This window comes from Numida meleagris, chromosome 3 (genome assembly GCF_002078875.1).
Source record: "Numida meleagris isolate 19003 breed g44 Domestic line chromosome 3, NumMel1.0, whole genome shotgun sequence".
NCBI classification, from domain to species: domain Eukaryota; kingdom Metazoa; phylum Chordata; class Aves; order Galliformes; family Numididae; genus Numida; species Numida meleagris.
Window position 1 is genome coordinate 82,760,439 of NC_034411.1, and position 21,959 is coordinate 82,782,397.

Here is a 21,959-nt window from a genome sequence, read left to right on the forward strand (position 1 = left end):
CGGAACAGCACATATGACGCTGTCTACAAGGGATACAGTTATCTCATGGGCAAGGCAAGAAGGAAGGTCAATGCCACCATGACTGACAGTCATATATATATACACCAAATTCACATGCATAAGAGGATGCTATGAGGTCTATTTCTGGTGTTACCCACGCTCCCTTTCTGCAAAAAACAGCTAGTGCTTCCCTGACTCTCAGCATGGTACCCACACACACTTGGCTACAAATGTAGAAGACAAGTAGAGGAATGGGGAATTGCGAGCTGGACATACAGACAATGTGAGGGCCTCCAATATTAGTTAAACCCCACAGAAAAAAAACTTAATGTTCGGATCTAGCAGCAACTCCACAATCTTCAGTTATCCTCATTCTCTTCTTCCTAATCATTATTGTAATAAAATAGGAAATCAACCCAAGCTTGTGAAGTGATTTAAGAACATTACCCATACACTGCAGTCCTTTCCGAACATTTTCAAATATGACCACACACTCCAGAGTCTATGGGCCAGTCTGAGCTCTGCATTTATGAGACACTTATCTGCACCTTCCCATTTACCAGATAACCCTCCTCTGACAAGAGTCAGCTAGGAAAATTTTGCACAGGAAATGACAATGATGAAACAAACTTGATGCTAAGGGTAGGTTCAGAAGTGTCAGCATGCAGAGAACATACTGTGGTTATTTTTCATTGTAAACGAGTGACTCTGGGACAAAAGAATAATGCCAGCTAATTCAAGTGCCAATTTTCTGCTTCTCTAACTTTAACTTTATGCCAATTATCTGCATATGTACAAACTAAGGGTTTAACAGTTCTAGATGGCAAATGATATCCAACAGAAATGTAAAACAGAAAACAGTTTAAAAAATAAGTGGAACTTTGCTAATTCACTACTATAAGATATTCATGCAAATAATTGAGTAGATTTCAACAACTGCATTTAAGATTAACGTTGGAGTTAGACTCTATCTCGTGAGGTCCCTTCCAAACCATGCAATTCTGTGATTCTGTTTACCTTATTCTTGTTTGCATTAGCTGCAAAGTATTAGGAGGGGTAGCATATGTGGTGCGAGACACAAGCCACATGAATAGTAGCTCTCAAGTAGAAAGTTTTAAGTTTGAGCATTTGTAAGTTACTATCATAAACATCTCTCTCCTACTCTGAAGTAAGCAATCGATCACTGTCAGAGATCTGTTCCATCAGCTGTCCAATCCAGTTATCTGCTCCTATTTTCATACTGAAATACTACACAGAAAAAATGCCTCTCTGAACGTTTTCCTCAATTTCATACTTCAATGAAAAATTCACATGAATCTATAATTTAGTCTGCTTCATACACATCAGACCTACTCAAGCATTTACTTCTATACCCTACCGTAGCTCCAAGAAGCTTTATGAAAGCTAGAAGATCCATCAAATAATGTAGTGAAAATCATTCCTAACCTACTTAAATGCAATTTTCAGTTTACTCACTAGAGCTTACAGATGCTTCTGTGCTTACTGAACAGAAGTCCTTCTCTGCTCTTTATTAGGTAGGGACTTCATGCGTTGTGCATAAAGTAATTGGATTCCTTCCCTCTTCATTACCTGCTTGCAATAAAACTTTTGAGGGCAGCATAAACACTGGAGAATTCCCATATGAGAAATTAATGTTAGTCATTTACTAGAAGATTGCAGTAGGTCTATAGATATGATTTTTCCTGACAGCTTATATACTTCTACTACACAAGTTAGTTTAGCCAGTATCTATTTAAAGCATTACTCACAGGTGTTATGGAATTTTTAAAGAACATTTTACAGCTTTTGTACCTGACAGGTAAATAAATTAAAACTAATTCTTCCATAGTATTAAATTTAAATCAAGTTAAAGATAAAATGTGTTGTTCTGCTTACCTTCCTGTAAGATATTAGTATTTTTCTCTAACTTTTAACTAAACGTAAAGAAATTCCGTAATCAGATTCATCTTTTAAAACTTGGGACACTTTCAGCAAATGATGGACTTTCATTCCACTTTATTTGCAAAAGGAGCCAGGAAACTAGGATACTGCATTGAATCACAAGATCCCCAACAGTGATATCGCTATGAGGTTGTACAGATTACAGTATCTCAGCGTGCAAAATCTGACACATTTCTAATCAAGACAAAAATCATGGCACATCGACAAAAAAAAGCTGCAACTCTTATTTAAACTAGAATTGCCTCAAACAAACAGCCAACTCCAGGAGAAAATTTAAATTTGTTATTTAAGAGTCTACTGCAATTGTTCTAATGAATCACTCTCTGACACTGAACTGCTCACACCGATGTACATTAATTAAATTAGGCCATTTATACAAACAAACCAACAGTACGGAATCAATTTTTTTAAATAAGAATCTGTACACATGAAAGCCATTTAGTTCAAACATTTCTAAAGGAAAACATTTTTAAGTTGTCCTCAATCTAAACTTTCCCTGTCATGGTTTTATGATTTTCGGTTATTGGTACTCCACATCATAATATCATGTAGTGAATGTACCTGGTTCTCAGAAGAGAAGGACTACTACATTCCCCATGGCACTTTGCTCCTCTGTTACCATTTTCCAGCCGGAGGGAAAAGATAAAAGCTCGCAGTATAAAAACTTGCAGATCACGAGACCTCGCCCCTTTTTCCGCTGTCTGTCGTCTTGGCAGCACCTCGCTCTCCAGCCGTCTTATTGTCGGTAGTAGAGTAAGGCCTACCTTGATTTTGGGACATTCTCTCTCTCTGTATTGGATTTATCAGCTTAAATTGTAATTATATTGTATTATAGTGTGTTGTTTTGCATTCTGGTATCTTATTTAGTAAATTAGTTTGTTTCTCCTCAGATTGTTGCTGCTGTTCTTTGCTCTCAGGGCCATCTCCTTACCCTTTTTCCCAGGGCGTGGGCCCGTGGGTCCCCCGTCCCCCTCGTCACGGAACCGGGCCGAACGCCCGTAAACCGTTGACACCCTCTAAAAACCTAAGTATTTGGATGTCATTAAATTTTCACAGTTAGGACAAAGCACTTGTCCTGGTTTTGGCCAAGATCATTTTCTTCATAGTAGCTGGTATGATGCTGTGTTTTGGATTTGTGATGAAAATAACGTTGGCAACACTAATTTTCAGTTGTTGCAGAGCAGTGCTTACACTATGTCAGGTACGTTTCAGGTTCTCATGCTGTCCTGCCATCAAGAAGCTGGGTGAGCACAAGGAGCTGGGAGGACACAGAACCAGGACAGCTGACCCAAAGGGACCAAAGAGATATCCCCCACCATATACAAATACACAACAGTGTCTGAAATAAAGAGATGAGTTCATTCTCCTAGAGTTTGGCACTTGAAGGAAAGCACCAGAAGACTGCACATTCACTAGGTAACACAACAAGAAGCAGGAACCCAGAGCTGAGCTAGAGATGGCAAGGCTGCTGAGAAGAACAGGCCTGCAGCCTGCATGCAGAGGTGACAAAGTTTGCTACAGATTCTGAAGGTAATGATTTAAGCAGAGCTTTTTGCAGCTGAGAATCACTGAAATGACTGCATTTGAATCCAGAAGCAAGGACCCACTTACAAGGACACAAAAGGCACAGGGAAAAGCTGTTTATCAATCCTTTTCCTATTTTGTCTTATCTGGTCATGAAAATTGATCAGATAAAACCTAAGTATTCTACTTCTAATCCAGTAAAGCCTGTTTTTAAGATCTTAGAGAAGTCATTTTAGAGAAGAAAATCTAGACATCTCCATCTCAAAGCTGTGGCTCATGCAGCATCCCATTACAGCATCTCTGAATCAGATTAGAGTGGAAGCATTCAAATGCAGCTCCATTTGCAAGCTGTGAAATGCAATACACGTGGTTTGTATTTCTGCAAAGCTGTCTTAAATACATCTTCAGTTTTAGAATCACATAAGCTGAGTTCATAAAACAAGAATAAGTATTTCCCCTATGCTTACACTGTGCTAATTAGCCTGGACAATATTACAGTAATACAGCTATATTAGCTCCTGTTCCTTAGCTCGTGCACAACCATGTGGCACCACGTTATGTTTTGAAAATGTATCCTGAAAACAATGATATCAAGACCCTACACCCACAGGCAGTACCAGCTCAGAGCATGGATCTTTCCAGATGCTGGTATCCTACTCACTGGCTAATTCAACATGAAATGTGCTAGTTGTCACACACACGTGAGCACACTCTGGGTGCCTCCAGTGACTGGTCACAGGTGCACTGCCTTTGCAATAAACGGCTTCTAGATGCTGATCTCTCCATCTGTTGACCCATAGGCTCCTCTGACTCGAGTCCTTCCAGTGACTGGCACAAGACCTTTACCCTATTTGTCTGACAGTTTGTTACATACTTAATGTGTAAACTGAGGATATAAATATATCAGACAAAATCTATACGTTATCTTGAGATAACATACAGCAGAAGTTACCCACACTAATAAACAGTGTAAATAATAGTGCACAGTAGGCACTATTTGCCTAGCAGACAAGTCTGCAGTAACTTATTCTGACACAAACTGCAATACCCTCAAGCTGAGAAATACACTTGCTGAACAATGAGATGCAGGGCTTTATTTTGCATCAGTACACTGACAACCAGCAAGGAGACCAACCGCAGAATGGTCCCATTTTCTAGCTGCAGGTGTCAATCTTTTACGGGAAAAATTTCAAGTAAGACAGAAGGACAAATTCACCCAGCTGTATTCCTTTTGTCATCACAGATAGGAGGCAACTGATAACAGATGGGTTAACAGTGTTGACTGACATACAAGGAATTCAGCATTAAACAGACATTACATATCTAAACAACAAGTTAATGGGTGACTTAACTTTGTACCGTGCATCTTGCAAGATTTCCTAGAGTGAGAAATTTGTCCATTTCCTTCAAATTGCTTTAAAAACTCCTGCATCTACCTTGCCCTGATTCTTATATCTCCACCAAAGTTTGAGTGGTGTCTTCCAAATACCTTTGAATCGAGACTGTGAAAACGTAATTAGGTAACAGGATTAACATCAGAGCAGTAAGAATTTTCACTCGTTGTTCTACTACCATGAGCAACTATCAAAACACAATGAATTCAACATTCTAAATACTCTAATTCTTCTAATAAAAAGACACAGTCAATATCTGTCAGTTGTTAATTTAAACTGTGAGACACTGAAAATTTAATGACAGTGTTAACTTGAAAGCTATTAAACATTCTTTTTTTAAAAGAAATTATTGAGAGCTTAAACTAATTTTGGAGATTTTTTCATGAAAAATGAAGTTACCATCTTTGCTCTTAAGTACCATTTGCACATCTGACAGTTCCTCCTGCTATCCAGCTGCTGTATCTTGATGCTCACACACTGAAGTGAGGTACCCCTCCTGAGGGGTTTAAGCATGTTCTAGCTGAACCATGGTAAAATGAAAGGGAACACACAAAGACTCCTAGGTGCTTTGTTCCTGATCCAATACTTGCAGTTATGTTAGGAAAACAAAGGAAGCATATTATTCAAAACATGGCAAGATTATTATTTTGAGCAACATTTAAATCTCTTGTTCCCGTTCTCAACTTCATATCCCATCCAATCTGTATCCTTCTTTATATGCAATTCCATATGTTGGTACCATTTCTCTAAAGGTACCATATTATTTTGTTCCTGCACATTTCATTGATCGTGCGCAATCTAACTAGTGCTGTAATTTTTATAGTGTTTTATATGAGATCGCATATATGCACTTTCAATCATGCATGCTCCTATGGTTTCACAGGCCTCACAATGCTTAAGTCTTGGTCACATAGGTATTCTTAATATTGTGTCCATCTGTAAATAACGCTGATTTAGTTCAAACCAATTTAAATGTGCCCACTTTTTATTAAATATGTACCTACATATACTTGTAAGAGTCAAATCGTATAAACAGACAAAAGCAGAACTAATGTACCTCAGCACAGATTGTAACATTTTAAAATGAGGCATAAAAATGAAAGCTACAGCATAAAATACTCTGGCAACTCTGCAGGAGTTACCTTCCCAATTTTCTCAAAGTCATACGGGAAAAAGCTGGTTCTTATCACATGTAAGCAGGAGAAATCTGAAAATACCATTTGTTAATAGGTGTTACCAACTCAAAAACCAGGTCTGATTTAGGATTTGACTCTGTACAGAGGAAAAAGGTAACTGTGGATCATCGAAAACTAAGCATACCTAACACCTTTTTGTTAAACATAGTTTTGCAAGTAAAATGAAGGCAAATTTAACCAAAGCAGCCCAAACCCAAGCTTGTTTTCATAGGTTTAAGATTCCATTTATTTAGAATTAATAAAAAACAAACTTGAAAATAATGTTCTGCCATGGAGCAGAGTTGATAGAATCAAGCAGATACAGAGAATGCACACTGGACTGAGGGAAAAAAATGTGATACCGTTCTTATGGGTTCACTCTTTTTCCGAAACTAAAAAGACAAACATCCTCTTTCCTTCCATCTGACAAATAAGGTTTTCTTTCTATTACTTCTACCTGCAATATTTATTTCCTACTATCTTTGTCTACAGCTCTAATAGGTAATAAGACCCATGGCAGATTAATTTCATGAGATTAGACTATGTTTCAAAGCAACCCTTAAACACAGGGAATCTTTTGTTACCTGCACAAAGAATGAATTACACAGCTTTGGGAAGGACAATCTCATTTCTTATGCTAATCTGCAGAAGGGCATACAACAAAAATCTCAAAAATAATCTGGTCTCTTCCAAAACATGGAAAAGGTAGGATTAAAAGCAGAAAACCAGGCTGCACAAATCCATAAGAAGAAAACTAAGAGAACAAGATTGAAATACACCCTTGGTGGAGGTAGGAGGCAGAGAAGCAGATTGTCCTATATTTTACTCACATAGTCCTGAATGCTGAGCTTTAACTCAGATCTATTTTGCATTAGTTGATGAAAACAAGGACTGAGACTATGTACACAACTGCAGTGAAAAAACTTGTTTTGTGTTCCTCTGGTAAATACTCAATTATATATTAACATCAAATTTTTATAACATTTTATGTAAGATTATAAGAAAAAACGTTAAAAATGAAATCACTCGGGAAGGTAAAATTATGCTTACAGGTTTAGAAGAATATGCATATGAATTCATGTGATTTAGCAGATCTCATTAAATATAACATAATCAAGCAAACATTTAGAATACCTACAATGTAATTCTACGTTTAAATTATTATTCAGGTCTATATTTGCTGAGTTGGCTTATACTTACAGTTTAAAAATAAACACCTAAGCATACCATTTCCATCAAACTGGTGCTTAAGTGTACACCCAAATTTTAGCCGGCTTTCATTCTTCCAACTAATAGAGACTAACGCTCCTTTCGCCACACTTGCCCAGACAGGATGATTTCTGTGGGAGTTTTACTTGCCTTTGAGGGCAGAGGGGACAACACAAAAACTACAGCAATTTCTTCATCTTTGGTAAATGGACGTTTGACATTCTTTTGTGTACAGGAATAGGAAAAGTTGCTAATATAACGTGTCCCCACTTCTACTTGAGGGGTTTGTTAGTACTTTCTCAAAGGGCAAATATATTTATGTCAGTACCTCCATAACACTGGCCATCTGGTACAAGCTGGTAACAACTGGACAGAGTCAGCACATCACTGTTATCATTGAGTTTAAGCTGGCAATTTAGTCCACAGTTCGGGGATGAAAAACAGCCTTTGATATACTGCCACTGAAAGATAACCTCTAACTGACCCATTCCTGTCACTTAAATCAACTCTATACATAAACAAGAGCCAGTTTCAAATTCAAAATGCAATATAATAAAGCAAATTCAACTTACAGTGTTGAACAGTACTTCAGTTAATCAAGTTAACTGCTGCACTCCTTTAAAAACATTCATCATCCTGATATGCTCAGGAAAAAAAGAATCTTAACTTTGAATGTCAAAATTAGTTTGCAAGAGCACAAATAGTTTGTGAAGACAAAAACAGCTTGCGCTTTACATCTTGACCATTTAATGTTACTGTCCAAATACAACAAAATCTGTTTTGACAGGGTCCATTTAAAAAAAAAAAAAAGGAGATGTAGTTTCATGGTAATTACAACCCTCAATATGCAGTATTTTCCAGTTAAACCATCAGAATGAACCATGAAAGTCTTCAACTGATGCAAAGTCCCTAAGATAAACACCATAAAAATCTATACAGTGCTGAATGAAAATACTTCCAAAACATTAAGTGCCCTGGACTCATCTGAACTTTATAAAATTATAAGCAGAAATACATGTTAAGTTTTCTGAGGATGGTTTTATAAATCATTTCTGGCTTAATTCTGGATTGCTAGCACTCGAGCATATCAGATTTCCTATATTTAACAACTATAGCTATATAGAAAGTTGAACCCTACCACACCTGAATATTTTAGGCACATGGATTTTCTCCCCCTAACTTCCGCAAATAACGCAGAAGCAATTGCTCACCACCTCTTGACCGATGCCCAGCTAGCCCCCTGTGCAGCAGAGGAAAGCAAGATGCACTACTACCCCCTTCAAAGCCCCTTCTGTATAACATCACACAGTATGGAGTATCTCTTTGGCCAGTTTAAGTCAGCTGCCCCAATTCTGTTCCCTTCCAGCTCCTTGTGCCCTTTGCTGCGAATGGCCTTGGCTCTGTACAACACTGCTTAGCAGGTGACTACAAACTCTGGGGTGTTATCAACATTGTTTTGCTCCTAGAACCTAAACATAGCATCATACTAGACACTCTGAAGAAAACAATTCCGTCCCAGCTGAAACTAAGACATTCTGTGCAGCTTTAATGACCAAACTGCATCTCGTTCTTTCTTTCGTTGGAAAACTGCTACAGGACAGATGGGGTGCATGCTGCATGAAGCAACTTACCTGAAGTGCTCCTTTGTGCTAGGAGCAGAGACTCTACACAAAAGGAATGAACAGTTTAAGTCTGGATTCCAAAAACTACTGTAAGTCTTTGCTAACTCCCTTACGCGCTAGTAGAATATGTAGGCTACGTATTCTTTTTAAAGTTGCCAAATGACTGTAAATTGAGCACATTCAATTTCCTGTGGCGTAAAAGGTCTTTCTCAGAAGAAATACTAGAAATAAATAGGAGTTCAGTGTTTTACTTTGCTCTTGAATGAAGAACCAGTTCAGTCAGCCTCAGCAGAAAAGGAAAACACAGAAAATCATGTCTGATTTGGGAAAGTTCATCGACCTCAACTATGCAAAGGACAAATTAAAAAGAAAAGCTACTCAGCAGCTGATGAAAGGGTGGGCAGGGTGATGAATCTTAAAAGATGGCTGCTGAAATTTTCTCCAGTTTTTTCTTGCCAAGAAATTCAGAATTTTCCCATGTAATCATTAATGAAATAGGTAGGAGGTGGCAGACTACGGACTTCCCCCCCCAGAGTGGTTATAAGCATCAGATTTTAATTTTTTTTTTTAAGCAAATTTAAAATCTTAGTTGTAATTGTGTATACAAAGCATCTAAAAATTGCCTTCATTGCATGACAGTCTCTCGTGTTATTACTCTTGCTGTTGGCCCTAAAGGAGCATTATGAAGCACATGAGTGGCCCCACTTGTTTATTTTTGCAACTCAACACATTTTGTATTGCTAAAATTGTTATTTCTGTTGGTTGCAAACAACCTAGGCTTTGGCTGGACATCTCAGCTCCACATTTCCTGGAGCTGGTTTTCACGCTGTAAAAGTCTGTCTAGTGATCGTTCCAGCAGTTTTCCTGCAGTCTTTTTTCAAAGTAATTGTAAAGGAAAGGTCATCTTAAGCATGAGAAAAAAAGAAAATTTGAGGTCTGTAAGTGTGGAAACGGCACAGGGAAGTACCCTGGGTTTCTTAGAGACAAAGGCTTTCACTGAATGAGTGTTGCTGGTGTACTGGAGATGCTAGAGTTTGGTCCCTGCCAACTCCATAAAATATGTTAATGAAAGACTTCAAACTGATAACTGATGAGTGCCAGAAGACATTTCAGGAAGGCCTTGAAAACATGAGTTACCGAATACTGAGAGTAATGCAGCACATAATTCTACTTTTATCCTTACAGTATTGTCTTACTTATTCTGAGCAGGATCAAGTAGACAGTGAAGGAAAGGAAGAGAGGATGCAAGAACATCCGCAGAGGCCAGACCTCACTAGGTGAACTGCTCCTAGAATAAGCTGGCAGATTTCTGAAAAGAATTCCCTTGGTAGTTTCAGTCCCTTCATGCTTACTAGGCAGTTATTTACTGCGTTCTTCGAGAAAATTTGCATACTTCATACAAAATGGGAGATTTTATTTTCCTGTTCCTTACAAACGTTAGTTCAAGAGCTTTATTCCTTACGCTCCAGTTCTTTGTCCCTCCTTATATGGAATGATTACTTCCCTTTAACTTTTATCTAAAACCAGGATCTGAATTTGTGAAATGAATGTGCTGGAAAAGTGGCTCCCATCTCCTCAGACTAATAAGATCTGTCAATATTTATAACCTTATGAGAACTTCAAGTCACTTGTAAAATGTCACTATATTGAAAAGTCACTATTCAAAACTTACCTAAGAGTCCCCTGTGCTCTAGAGGCTCTAGCTCTCAATTACTAGCTTAAAATGTGAAAATAACATTTAATTGAAAATTAAGACAATTTGTTCTTGGAAGGTGCCATCTTCAAGTAAAAAAAAATGCTTTAAGTGTAAACAGAATCACATTCATCTACGTTTTACTTTCATCTTCCCAAAGGGCACTAAGAATTCTATTTTAACTGTTCAAGTAAGAGTTTCTCAAGAAATTTAGTTTTTCAAACCATTGTGAAGATGACCTAGCAAAGGCAACAAACACCCTCAATCTGTAGTTCTGATATCCAAGGAAATAAATGCATTCATTTTGCTGGTTAATTTGCTACAATTTAAAACGTGAATCTGAAGCCTGACAGATTACTATACCAGCCCCATTATAAATATTCAGCCCATATCAGAAATTCTAAAACAAAAGATAAAATTCTAGTTTCCTGACACGATAGATTAATATGTAATTATATGTCCGCTGAACATCTAGTATTCCAATTATTATACAGTTTTCCTGGAAAAACTGCAGAGTGTTGACACTGAATGCTCTGTAGTTTGTACTGGTAGTTGGTTGTATTATGGCAATTCTTACAGGTCATCTTGTAAAGGCACAAATTTCTTGTGACTAACGGTCACAAGAAATTTGCTGTACATATGTAGGAACAGTTTTATCAGCTGAGATCTATGATTAACTACTGTACAGTACTTCAGGATCAAATTAGCACTTACACAGTAAGAAAGCTAACTCCCTGTCTCATCTGACCACTGTCAGCCTATTACCAAGATGAAAAAATATATCAGAGCACTGCAACATGCTTTACAAAAAGCACCAGAGGCTATAATTAATAGCAGTGAAGTTGACAACATTGCTACCCCATAATAAGATTGCATGAGGTCTCAAAAGGAAAAAAAAAAGCATTACAACTGCCAGTATCTTGGCAACATCACTATTCCTTTTTTTTTTTTTTTTTTTTAGAATACTGTAGGATCTTATGTGGAACATCATACTGTTGGCTACTCCCAACAAATTAGTCACTGCAGCTGACCGTCAATCGGTAGCTGATCTTGATACAATATAAATTACCCTGTAATTTCATCACTGTAAGTGGAACATTCCTGAAAACTTGAGACCAAGCAAGTACCCTTGCTACTCACTGTTCTGCAGTAGATCTCTCCTGGACCTTGAGGAAACTCTATTCAGCATTTGAAACTGCTGTCTCCAACAAATACTTTCCTAAAAACTGATTCCCATGGAAACTGCTTTAAGGACATGATGATTCTTACTAAAAAGCCCACCAGCACTTAATCCATTAAAATATGAATTTGTCATTTTCACTTACAAAAACATGCTAGATTTAAACCATAACTACCAGACACATTAACACAATGTTGGAATAACGCACTTTACTAAACACGTTATAAGCTCTGAAAATGAAAAAAACAGGGCTAAACAATCAGCTTGCTAAAGGTTAAAGATCAGCCAGTCACCGGTAGGAGGCTCTTAGGCAAAGGCAGGCTCAGATTAGGTGGTTCTTTGAAGTAGAGAGTAGAACATAAGTACCGAATGCTAACATTTCATTGTTGGGTTTAAGATACTTTCTCCTGTTTCAAAAGCTAACAAGCTCAGTGTAAGACATAAAAGAGAAGACACTAGGAACTTAAGACTCATACGTGAGTTTGCTGAAGTTATCTGTAATTTTATATAGCTTCACTTTAAACATTTTGCTAGTTTAAAGCCTGCTTTTCTTTTCTATCTTCATTGATTCTTCCATAGGATGGCCAGAACCCGGACTGAATTACCTTAATCAACAAAATTCTTTTAAAACTGACAATTGCTTGGTTACATATCTTTAATTTAATAACTTGTCAAGCCTGGAATGTCTACACTGGCAATATACTATGCCTGCATGAAGATGATCAGTGACTTCACATATGAAGAATCCTTAAATTCTGTTTCCTTCTTCAGGAAGCTCAGTACCGGGATAAACAGCCACCTGCTCCTTATTGTGGTGCTGGAAATATGATATTATGGTCAAGATGCCAGCATTCCCCTACTGATTCAACATGCAATATTTAAGATACCCTACAGACAGCCTTTTACTGGGCGTAAGTCCATCACTATTAATCAAACTAAGAAGAATATCACTGTATGCAACCTCTTGAAGCAGAATCATGCCAAAAAAGCAGCAAAGTACAACTCCATATGTATAACTAAAACCTTGTGATTCTCAATCCCACCAGTACTTTTCAATGGAAACACAAGAATTCAATGCAGGTTTCACTTGGATTCTAGAAAGTGACTGATTTAAAAGCTTACAGGTGGTGTCTAAAAGTAGTGTATTTTCAATGATCCTTAAAAGCCTTGAAAAGACCCAGCTTAAATAATATATTAAATTAAAAAGATGACACAGACAAGTTTCATTTGAGCAATCAGTGCTGACGTATTAATAATGAAATAAAATATGCTGCATGCTCAAACATTCTCCAGCTGTTACAACACTGTGATCTAGTGCAGATATATTTATGGAATTCCACATTTTGTAGTACAAGCGTTTAAAATGAAAACACTTTTTCTTGCCCAATCATTTAACTGACATTACATTTCAAATGTAATTCTAATCAGAGGCATTTGATGCGGGCTTTATATCAAGCATTAGGGTAGCTCCTCAGCTGTAATGGTGCACCCCACTCCCTTCTCACTCAGTGAAGTTGTCCTAGCCATGTGACAAGGCTGAGTCACCCTTGCAATAAAAACTCCTCTCCTCTCCCAGCCAATGCTAGATCTCTGGGCTTTACAAACTACAGCACCATTTTTAGCCGATGTGACTATATTATATTGTTCTAATCACAGCGCTTCATTTGGCTGGGAGTAAAAGACCCGTGCCCTTGCAGAGCTTCAATAATCAAGAATTTTAATATTTATCTTACCACCAATAAATGTGCTTTGACCTCCTACCATATGTATAAGGATATTCTTTTCCACTAGGTTATTTAAGCAACTCCAATCGTCATCACAAAGTTGGATTTGAAATTCTAAAACTGCTTTCCAATTCCACAAAAAAAAAAAATACTTGTATTGGGGAGGGTTATTTTTCCCCATCCACATATGCATATATTTTTGTATCTTTTTATTATGCAAAATAAAGAAAACTGAAATTTGAAAACTGAACCAGAAATGTATCTGCAATCATAAGGCATGAATATTCAATATTTTTCATAATTGTAACACAACACTATTGAGGAATTAACTGACAGATGGAGACGTCAATGTATTTTGTGGACTATGATGCAGATAAGATCGTACTTGGAGATAAGAACATAATTGGAGTCATATAATTGGCAAGAGGACATCTGTCTCAGAACAAACTACTGTATTTAAAACTTCAATTATCCATTCCATTTCTCTTTAATATTAACTCTACAAGTAGCGTAGAACAGTATACATGAAATTTTAAATGTTCCTACGTTGCTAAAGCTGCTTGTTATGCTTTAGTATAGCTGCTTAAAGAAGCAGCTTAAGCTGGTAAGCCTGTCACATTTTGTGACATGTTCTAGCTGAATATTTTCAAGTTATCTAGATAGGAGTTACTAATTCAATTCTACAGATTACACACTTATTTTTAAAATGGATTCATTTAAGAAAGATATTACTAAATGATCATATGGCGCTCAATAAAGCTGAAAATTTTCTATGTAAGAATGGTAATGATACCTCTTAAAAAGCTTAATCATCTGACCTTAAACTTTAACAAATCTAAACTCACTTTCCCGCAACCTTATATGCAAATAACAGCACACGTAATAAGTAAGCCATTCATGTGGATTATCTGGATTGTGTGTATGTGTGTTTTATTTTCCCCACAACTACAAATTTCATTTTTTTTAAATCCTTGAACATGCCCAACACTACATTTCATTTTAAGTAACTGAGAAAAATAAGAATTTCTTACCTTTTCAACTGCTACTTGTTTTGATGTTTTTTCTGCTTCTCTCTCTCTCTTTTTCTCTTCTTTCTTTTTTTCTTTTTCCTTCTGAGGAAAAAAAAGAAAGCATTTGCTAACACTCAATAACAATGCATTTGCAATCATACTGCAAGCCCAGTCAGGAAGAAGGAAGATCCTCAGCTAGCCCCTTTGAATTCAGAGCTTATGTTTCTACCTGCACTGCTTCCAGAAGTGATCCGTTTTGCCCAAACAGTGCTACTAAAAATATTAAATTTTGAAAATTTAAGAAAATACTGTTTTGCCTTCTCACCTGTATTTCTGCTTACAAGCAGAAAGAAAAACATCAGTGTTGCTTTTTCCTAAGAAAAGATCTGAAAAAGTATCTACAACTAGACACAGAATACAGTTGAGGAAAGGCCACACTCACAAGAACAGCTTAATTGAAGTTTATTTCTTCTATATCGTATGATCTAGCTGCTCTGCACCACCTTCTGAAGTCTTTTCATGATCCACGAGAAATCTGGTTTTGACACTCTCAATATTCACTAGCATCTCCCTAACAGTGAAATCCCACAAAGAACAGAAGAAAACAGATGCATCATCTCTGACTAGTATCAGTTTCTTAACACAGAACTGTTTTCTCTGCATCATCCATTGCTTTTTAAGTCAAAACAGAAACTGTATTGAATTTCTGTCAGAAATACGTGAAAAAATGGTCAAAAGACAGAAAAAAGTTTTTTGGTTTTTTTTTTTTTTTACAAGTTCCTCCTAAAGGTTCCAGAAAGCATTCAAGAAAAGGTATCAAGAATTTTCATGACACAGACAGCTTTCCTATGAGAATCAGCTACACAAGTTAATTTTGGTGTAGAGAAGAGAAAAAGAGACAGCAAAAAACCCACAATATTTTATCATCTTGAGGATGCATCTAGAGAGCAGAGATCACTTCTTGTCTTCCAGTACAATAATTAGTGGCTATCAAAGGTAGCATAGAACAAGATTCAAAACAAAAGACGACCACATATGCTGCAACTAAGCTGTGGAAGTCCTTGCTGCAGGCTAGGAGTTGACATGAGTTGAGGGGCAAACAGACCATTTCACGGAAAAAAAGGCAACAACAACTAAACTTCCAGAAACTATCATAGTTTAGGTTATGCTGGATTCAGCAACACCTGACATCTTAAGGTCTGAGTTACAGAGGGAAGTTCTGAAACCCCCAGCTTCAGCTTTGCCATTCTTTCGTTCTGTCATTTAAATAAGGTGGTCATGGGTAAACAACAGATCAAGTGGTGATGGGTAGAAAGGAAAAGGGATTTGTGGCATCTGCCAAGGAAAGAGTGGAGAGTAATCCAATGACTGGTAACCTCTCTCACTAGTACAGTTTCCAACCTGACCAAAGAACTGTAAGATAATATACATGTAACTCTCTGTAACCTTCTGCAGAGTTACCAGTTTTTACAAGGCTGATCGAGTAGTGTTAGAAACGTAATACTCCTGTATGTAGAATGTTGACTTTGACCATACAAAAGACTCAGTGAGTCATATGACAACAGGTTGATCCAGAAAGAAAACAAGAGATCCCTTTCCTCTGAAAGAGTAATAGTAACACTGCAGAAGTTGTGTCCCATTTATGAATTCAAAACTACACAGGTCTAGTATGACCAAAGAACAGCACAGAACACTCCTTTAGGCTCCTGCTCCTAACACACAGAAGATGGGGTCTTTTTAGGCATCACAACAGGAGCCACTGTCTGCTACTCAGCTTCCACTACCAAACAGCTACAAGACAGGTGAGGGATGTGAAAAGAGGGGAGAATCTGTGCAGATTCTCCCACAAAGTGAGATCAACTGAGGCCTCACAACAACTGCAGCACCAAGACCAGCACTGAGAAGAAACAGCAGTGATTTGTAGCCACTGATGATACCCTCCTCAAGGGAAGCCTTGCAGGCTTACTGAACTAAGACTGCAAACACACAGCCATGCTTTTCAAATGAAGCTTAGCCCTTCTATCATTACCATATCACCAATTCTAGTATCAACTTGAATTCTAAACAATCCCCAAATGTTGTGACTATAATCATGTATTGTGCACACATACACTGCAGGAACAATACTTTCTACAAAAGTCTTTTATCCCTCTCCTCACTCCCTGCTTTCTCAAGCTGAATAATTTAAGTACACCTAATCTCTTTTCCTATGGATTCTCTTCTACATCTTAGGCAACTATTTTTCTCCTCTCCCATGGGAGAAGATTGTTCTAAGTATCATAGCAGTACATTTGCTTTTCAAATACAATACTAGCTCACTAGAATATGTTCAAATGAACACAGAATTACAGGCTTTTGCATATTATCTTCAAGATGTCTTGATTTCCAGTTTAACATATATAATTTTTAACTATATTTTGTTAGAGAAACCTCACTTCTGGAGGAAAAAAAGAATCAGGGAATTTAAATGCTTCAGACTTCAAGAAAAAAAGAGGGCTTACAGTAAGTTTCATATGGCAAACACTACAAAAGTGACAAAGTATAAACAAGAAATGCCTCTCAACAAACCCCAAACTGGAGTGGAGATGTGAAGACAAACTGTTCATCAGTGTTTTTCACCTCACAAATCCTACAAGGATCTTTTTCAATTCCCAGAGACTTTATTTTCACTCACTTCTTTTCTGATGCGGACTTAAAAACCTGTAACTCCTTCATCTTCACACTTCACAAGTTCAATACACAAGCTTTCTGCTTCAGCTCCCTTAGATAAAAATGAATTCTGACTAAATAAACGCATTTCTCAGAAGGTGTATTCATGCCAGAACTTTAACACAAGTTTTTTATTACTTGCAAAATTAGTCAAAAAGCACTATCAAGACCATTAAATGAAATTATACTGCTAGCAACAATCTTTCACTTTTCCCCAAAATTCATTTCCAACAGTATGGCATACTAGTTATATAGCAGAACTTACAATTTGAATGCAAAAGGTTGAGAAAAAAAACATTCAGATTAATTATAGAGTGGCTGCTGAGATTCCTGCTACATCTTAAAAAGCACATCAAATTCACAAAGGCTTGTGGTCTATGACACTAACTCAGATTTTAATTAATGCTACTTAGAGCTGGAGTAAAATAATTTATAACAACTGGCCACGTTTTCTATATCTAGAAGAAAAAATCGATTTCTGTTTAGATCATAACTTTTTCATTAGCCGCATACAGGCTCAAAGTGAGGCGTTCATACAGAAGAACCTACTACTGAACATGTGCAATTTAAAACGTATGTTCCAATCTTTTTACACATGGTAACATTTACTGAAAGTTCATAGGAACAATACTGATAATACTGATGATTCTGAAACAAGCAATGTAGAAAAGATCTCAAAAAATTATTCCTGAAGAGCAAGAAAGGCCAAAGTCACTCATGGCCATTAATTTGGAATGAAGAATTGTTTCCACACAGCTCTGAGACACCAACTAAACTAGAGTGGAACCAGCACTTCAACATGCAAACATTAGCACATGTCAGTCACACGTGTTTTGTCCCACTGTATCAGTTCCTTTGATTTACCCAGTCCTGGAAGTAAGGGGGAGAATGCCTCAAGTGTTACTAACAATTCAAATACTCTAGTTAACTCAGTGAAATTACCCTACAGCAATGCAAACACTTGTGCAAAGCAGCAGATTAGATAATTTGAAAGGAGTTACACCAGAAAAAGCAATATACCTCCGCTTTGCTCTTCTCAGCAGCAGCCTGGAGAGAAGGAGAGGATGCCAAAGGTTGAGCAGTATCAGAAGACGATATCTGCGCAAAACAGGAAAGAAATGAGAAGGAAAATAAGCAAGAAAAGTTGGGAAAAGGGTGGAGAAGGGCAGAGGCAGCTAAGAAGTGATTTTTATTCTTTTGCAATAATTTTTTCAAGTGTGGAAAAAAAACATACAACACAGAAAAAGCAAAAGGAGAAGACAAAGTATTTGCATTTAACTTCTTAAGTTTTATCTGTGTGATTTCTAAAGGAAATCTGTCAAGCAAGAATGAGTGACTTACAACAGAATTCAGCAGAACAGCACACAGGCAAATAAACCTGGATAAAATCGTATCACAGGCCTAAGAGAGATAGTTCAGCTTCGTTCATTTTTAGTTTTTTTTTTTCCCCAATGTGACTACTAAAATATTAATGTCCCCAAGCACGAAGTCATACTGTTCCCACAGGAGGGTGAGAGAAGAGAGCCTTTGTTCTTGTTCACTGCAACCATATTTTTATTAAGAACAATGCAAAATAACTGAGTTATACATTAACTGAAGTTCTAATTAACTGTTCCCCTAAGAGCACTCCAGAGGAGTGAGAAGCTTAGGGCTTATAAAGCATACACATAAAGCAGCATTCTAGAGGTAGAATGCGAGATCTTCTAGTCAGGTGAAGCTTCTTTTCTATGAACCAGTACGTAAAATTGCTATCAGCACCTCCAGAATTGTCCAAAATAAGCAACTGATCTAGTTTGCTAGAAATGGGATTTCTCTAAATGCATTCCCATACATCTGTCTATTCTGTTTCTTTATGCATAGTTGATCACTTCGATGGAAGCATTATCTTTCTCTTATCCTTACTACAGAAATGCAACTGAATTACTTTCAACAAACTTGTAGTAGATCCTCAGAGCTAAAAAGCTGACACTTCTACACTGTCTTGCACCATCTCTATTATCTGGAGGAAAACTTACAAGCAAAGGAAGCTACTGCAGAGCAGGTCATTATGTTGGATCAAAATAGCCAATTCTGATGACGTGTTTTTACTGAAGTTAAAGAAAAATAGCTACAGAAAAACCCTACCTCATCTCTACATGCCCCATATTTTCAATCCTGCAAGTACCATAGGTGAATATTCATAAAGTGTATGTAATGAGTTTTCTCATAAACTCAGTAACTATGCATAGCCTGGAAGATGGCATAGAGTCCGGGGAACGGTTTTTCAAAAGTTTGGTTTTTAAAATAGATTTAACCTACAGAAATATGGAACAGAATCTTCATTTTAAAAATTTGCTGTATTTAAATCCTCAGGTGACATGAAGAGTTCCGGATACAACAGCTGCAACAAAGCAGTTTCTTACAACATAGCATTCAGTTGCTGTAGGGATCCTGTTTATTCTGATTACACCACACTGTAAACAAATAAAGATGTCAGAAAAATAGGCAACTAGAAGGGCTGCTCTGGAAGTAATGCCTGCTATTTTATAATGTTGGCCCACAATGTCAGAGGTGGATGTTGGTGGTATGGCAGTAGAGGCTTCCCACCTTTATTCTGTTGCATACAGTTGCTGTGTGACAGATGGCAGCAGAGGGGCAGTCTGACAACATGGCGCCTGACATGGAAGTGTTTATGTGCAAAGGCGTGGCACTGAATTCCTCCATGCAGAAAAAATGGCACCCACTGACACTCATCAATGCTTGCTGAACATTTATGGAGACCAAACAGCTGATGAGAGTACAGTGAGGTCATAGGTGGTGCATTTCAGCAGTAGTGACAGAGACGTGAAAGACAAGCTGCGTTCCGAACTGCCATGGAGATTTTTATGATCGCTGCATGCAGGCTTTTGTTCATCGCTAGCAAAAATACACAGCTGACGGGGGGGAGTATATTGAAAAACAAGTGTTTTGTAACTGAGATTTTGCTCTGTCATGTAGTGTTATTGTGCTCTTCATATCGTTGTTTTAATTTCCATGGAAATAAATAGGAGACATTACTTTCAGAGTGATCTATATATATATATGCTAAACAATGAGTTCTAATAACATGTTCCTTACCGAGACTTCAATTAAATTCAAATGAGTGAAACTGTGATAGCGGAACATCTTAGGTGTGATTTGCAAGGATAAAGTAGGATTTTTGCTTTTCTGACATTCTTTTGCATTCTTCAGATGTTAGAGAATTTAAGCCTGAAAGCTCTTGCATGTGACCAGCAGGTAACAGCTGCTCACCACACAGAACTAGAGGAGCAGAATTTCGTTTGGGGGCTAGAGTGAAATTAGCACGGGAGATGTTTGTGTCACATTTCCCTGCTCCTATAATAGTCCTTCTCAATCTGCATATCATCTTCATAAATTAAGGGAGTAACTAATCCGGGATAGGGCTACCCTATGAAGGCCTGAAATTATTGTAGCTTTGCAAATCAAAAGAAAAGCAGCATATAAGCAGTAAGCAGATAGGCAGAGAAAAGCAGTTGCAGTCTGCTTGTGCTATGGAACAGGATGTACAAGGTGAGAAAAATACAGTGTTTGAAGATGCACAGGACAACTGCATTCACTTCAGGCTAAACTCCAGCACTTTAATGCAAGCCTGACATATGCAAGTATTCAACTAAACAGGAGTACAAAAGGTGCACGACTGAATATAACCTCAAAGAGAAGACACATTACAACGTATGAAGAACTGATTAAATTTATATAATGAAAGTAATAGCATGAGTTTGGGCTGCTGAATAGTTTTATCATCACTGTATCATGTTAAATTTGTTATCTACCTTGCTGCACCAGATAAGGACATCTGAATGAAAAAAAATCCAATCAAATTAAATTGAGTGGCTGGATAAAGCTAAGCATAAAACAGGATTAAAAGACAGACTGATACAGTCCATTGTGGAGTTGATCAGGCTACCAGAGAAGCCTGGAGAATTACTTGCCATTGGGAATGCGTCTCAGGGACAGCTGCCCAGCACTCTGTTCCCAGCTGGCACTGAGCAAGCTAGCTCCTGAACACAGAGCAGCCCAGTCAGCCAGGGATGCAGATGAGCCTTAGAGAGGCAAAGCAAACCAGCTAGCATCAAATCCCAGTTGTCCCCTAGGACCATAGTCTGTGTCCACACTCAGGTGTTCCATCGTGTCAGGCCTACATACCAGAATTGCACCACATACATCTAAAAACTGTAATAATGCTGTAATGTGGGAGTTTTTAAATTATCTTGGGATTATGAATTTTGACTAGTATAAATTTTTTTCAGATGCTAATATGGTCTTCAAGCACAAAGAAACTTCAAATTATCCAGTACTTGGTTTTCAGTTTTCAAAATGCTAATTCTTAACTCAAACTAACCCACATGCTATATTTAACAAATCACTGAAGTTGCTTGATGTTCTGAGATCTCAACAAATATCACAGGTTTTATTTTCCATTGAGCTGTCCCCCAGCTATTACTTTGAAAGGTTGTGGCACGTTCCTCTTTTCAAACTGGCATATACTTTACAGATACGACGTATAGCAAAAGCCTCACTAATAATCTTCAAATAGCATAAATCATCCCTAAAGAGCTCCAACACTATCCTGCTGACTTCGCTGCAAAAAGACAGACTGTTCATCCAAAGTTAGCACTAAAAGCTTCTCCATGCCATTTGCACTGTTGATACAGCCCTGGCCACTACAGGTCACATCAGACAGAAGAAACAAAATACTGATGAGGAGCAGTGGCTGA

The 21,959-nt window shown here is 37.5% G+C and overlaps 1 protein-coding gene across 2 annotated transcripts in view; it reads right to left on the minus strand.

Annotated features, from left to right (window-relative positions):
• SMAP1 (small ArfGAP 1) overlaps window positions 1-21,959 on the minus strand; it is a 97,648-nt gene that overhangs the window by 30,526 nt on the left and 45,163 nt on the right. Inside the window, exons 5-6 of one of the 2 annotated variants that reach the window (XM_021390152.1) lie at window positions 18,223-18,300; window positions 14,515-14,595 (exon numbers count right to left, since the gene is read on the minus strand). In XM_021390152.1, coding sequence (XP_021245827.1) covers window positions 14,515-14,595; window positions 18,223-18,300 — 159 coding nt within the window. The remainder of the gene's footprint in view (window positions 1-14,514; window positions 14,596-18,222; window positions 18,301-21,959) is intronic. The other variant, XR_002436458.1, reaches the window with a different exon arrangement.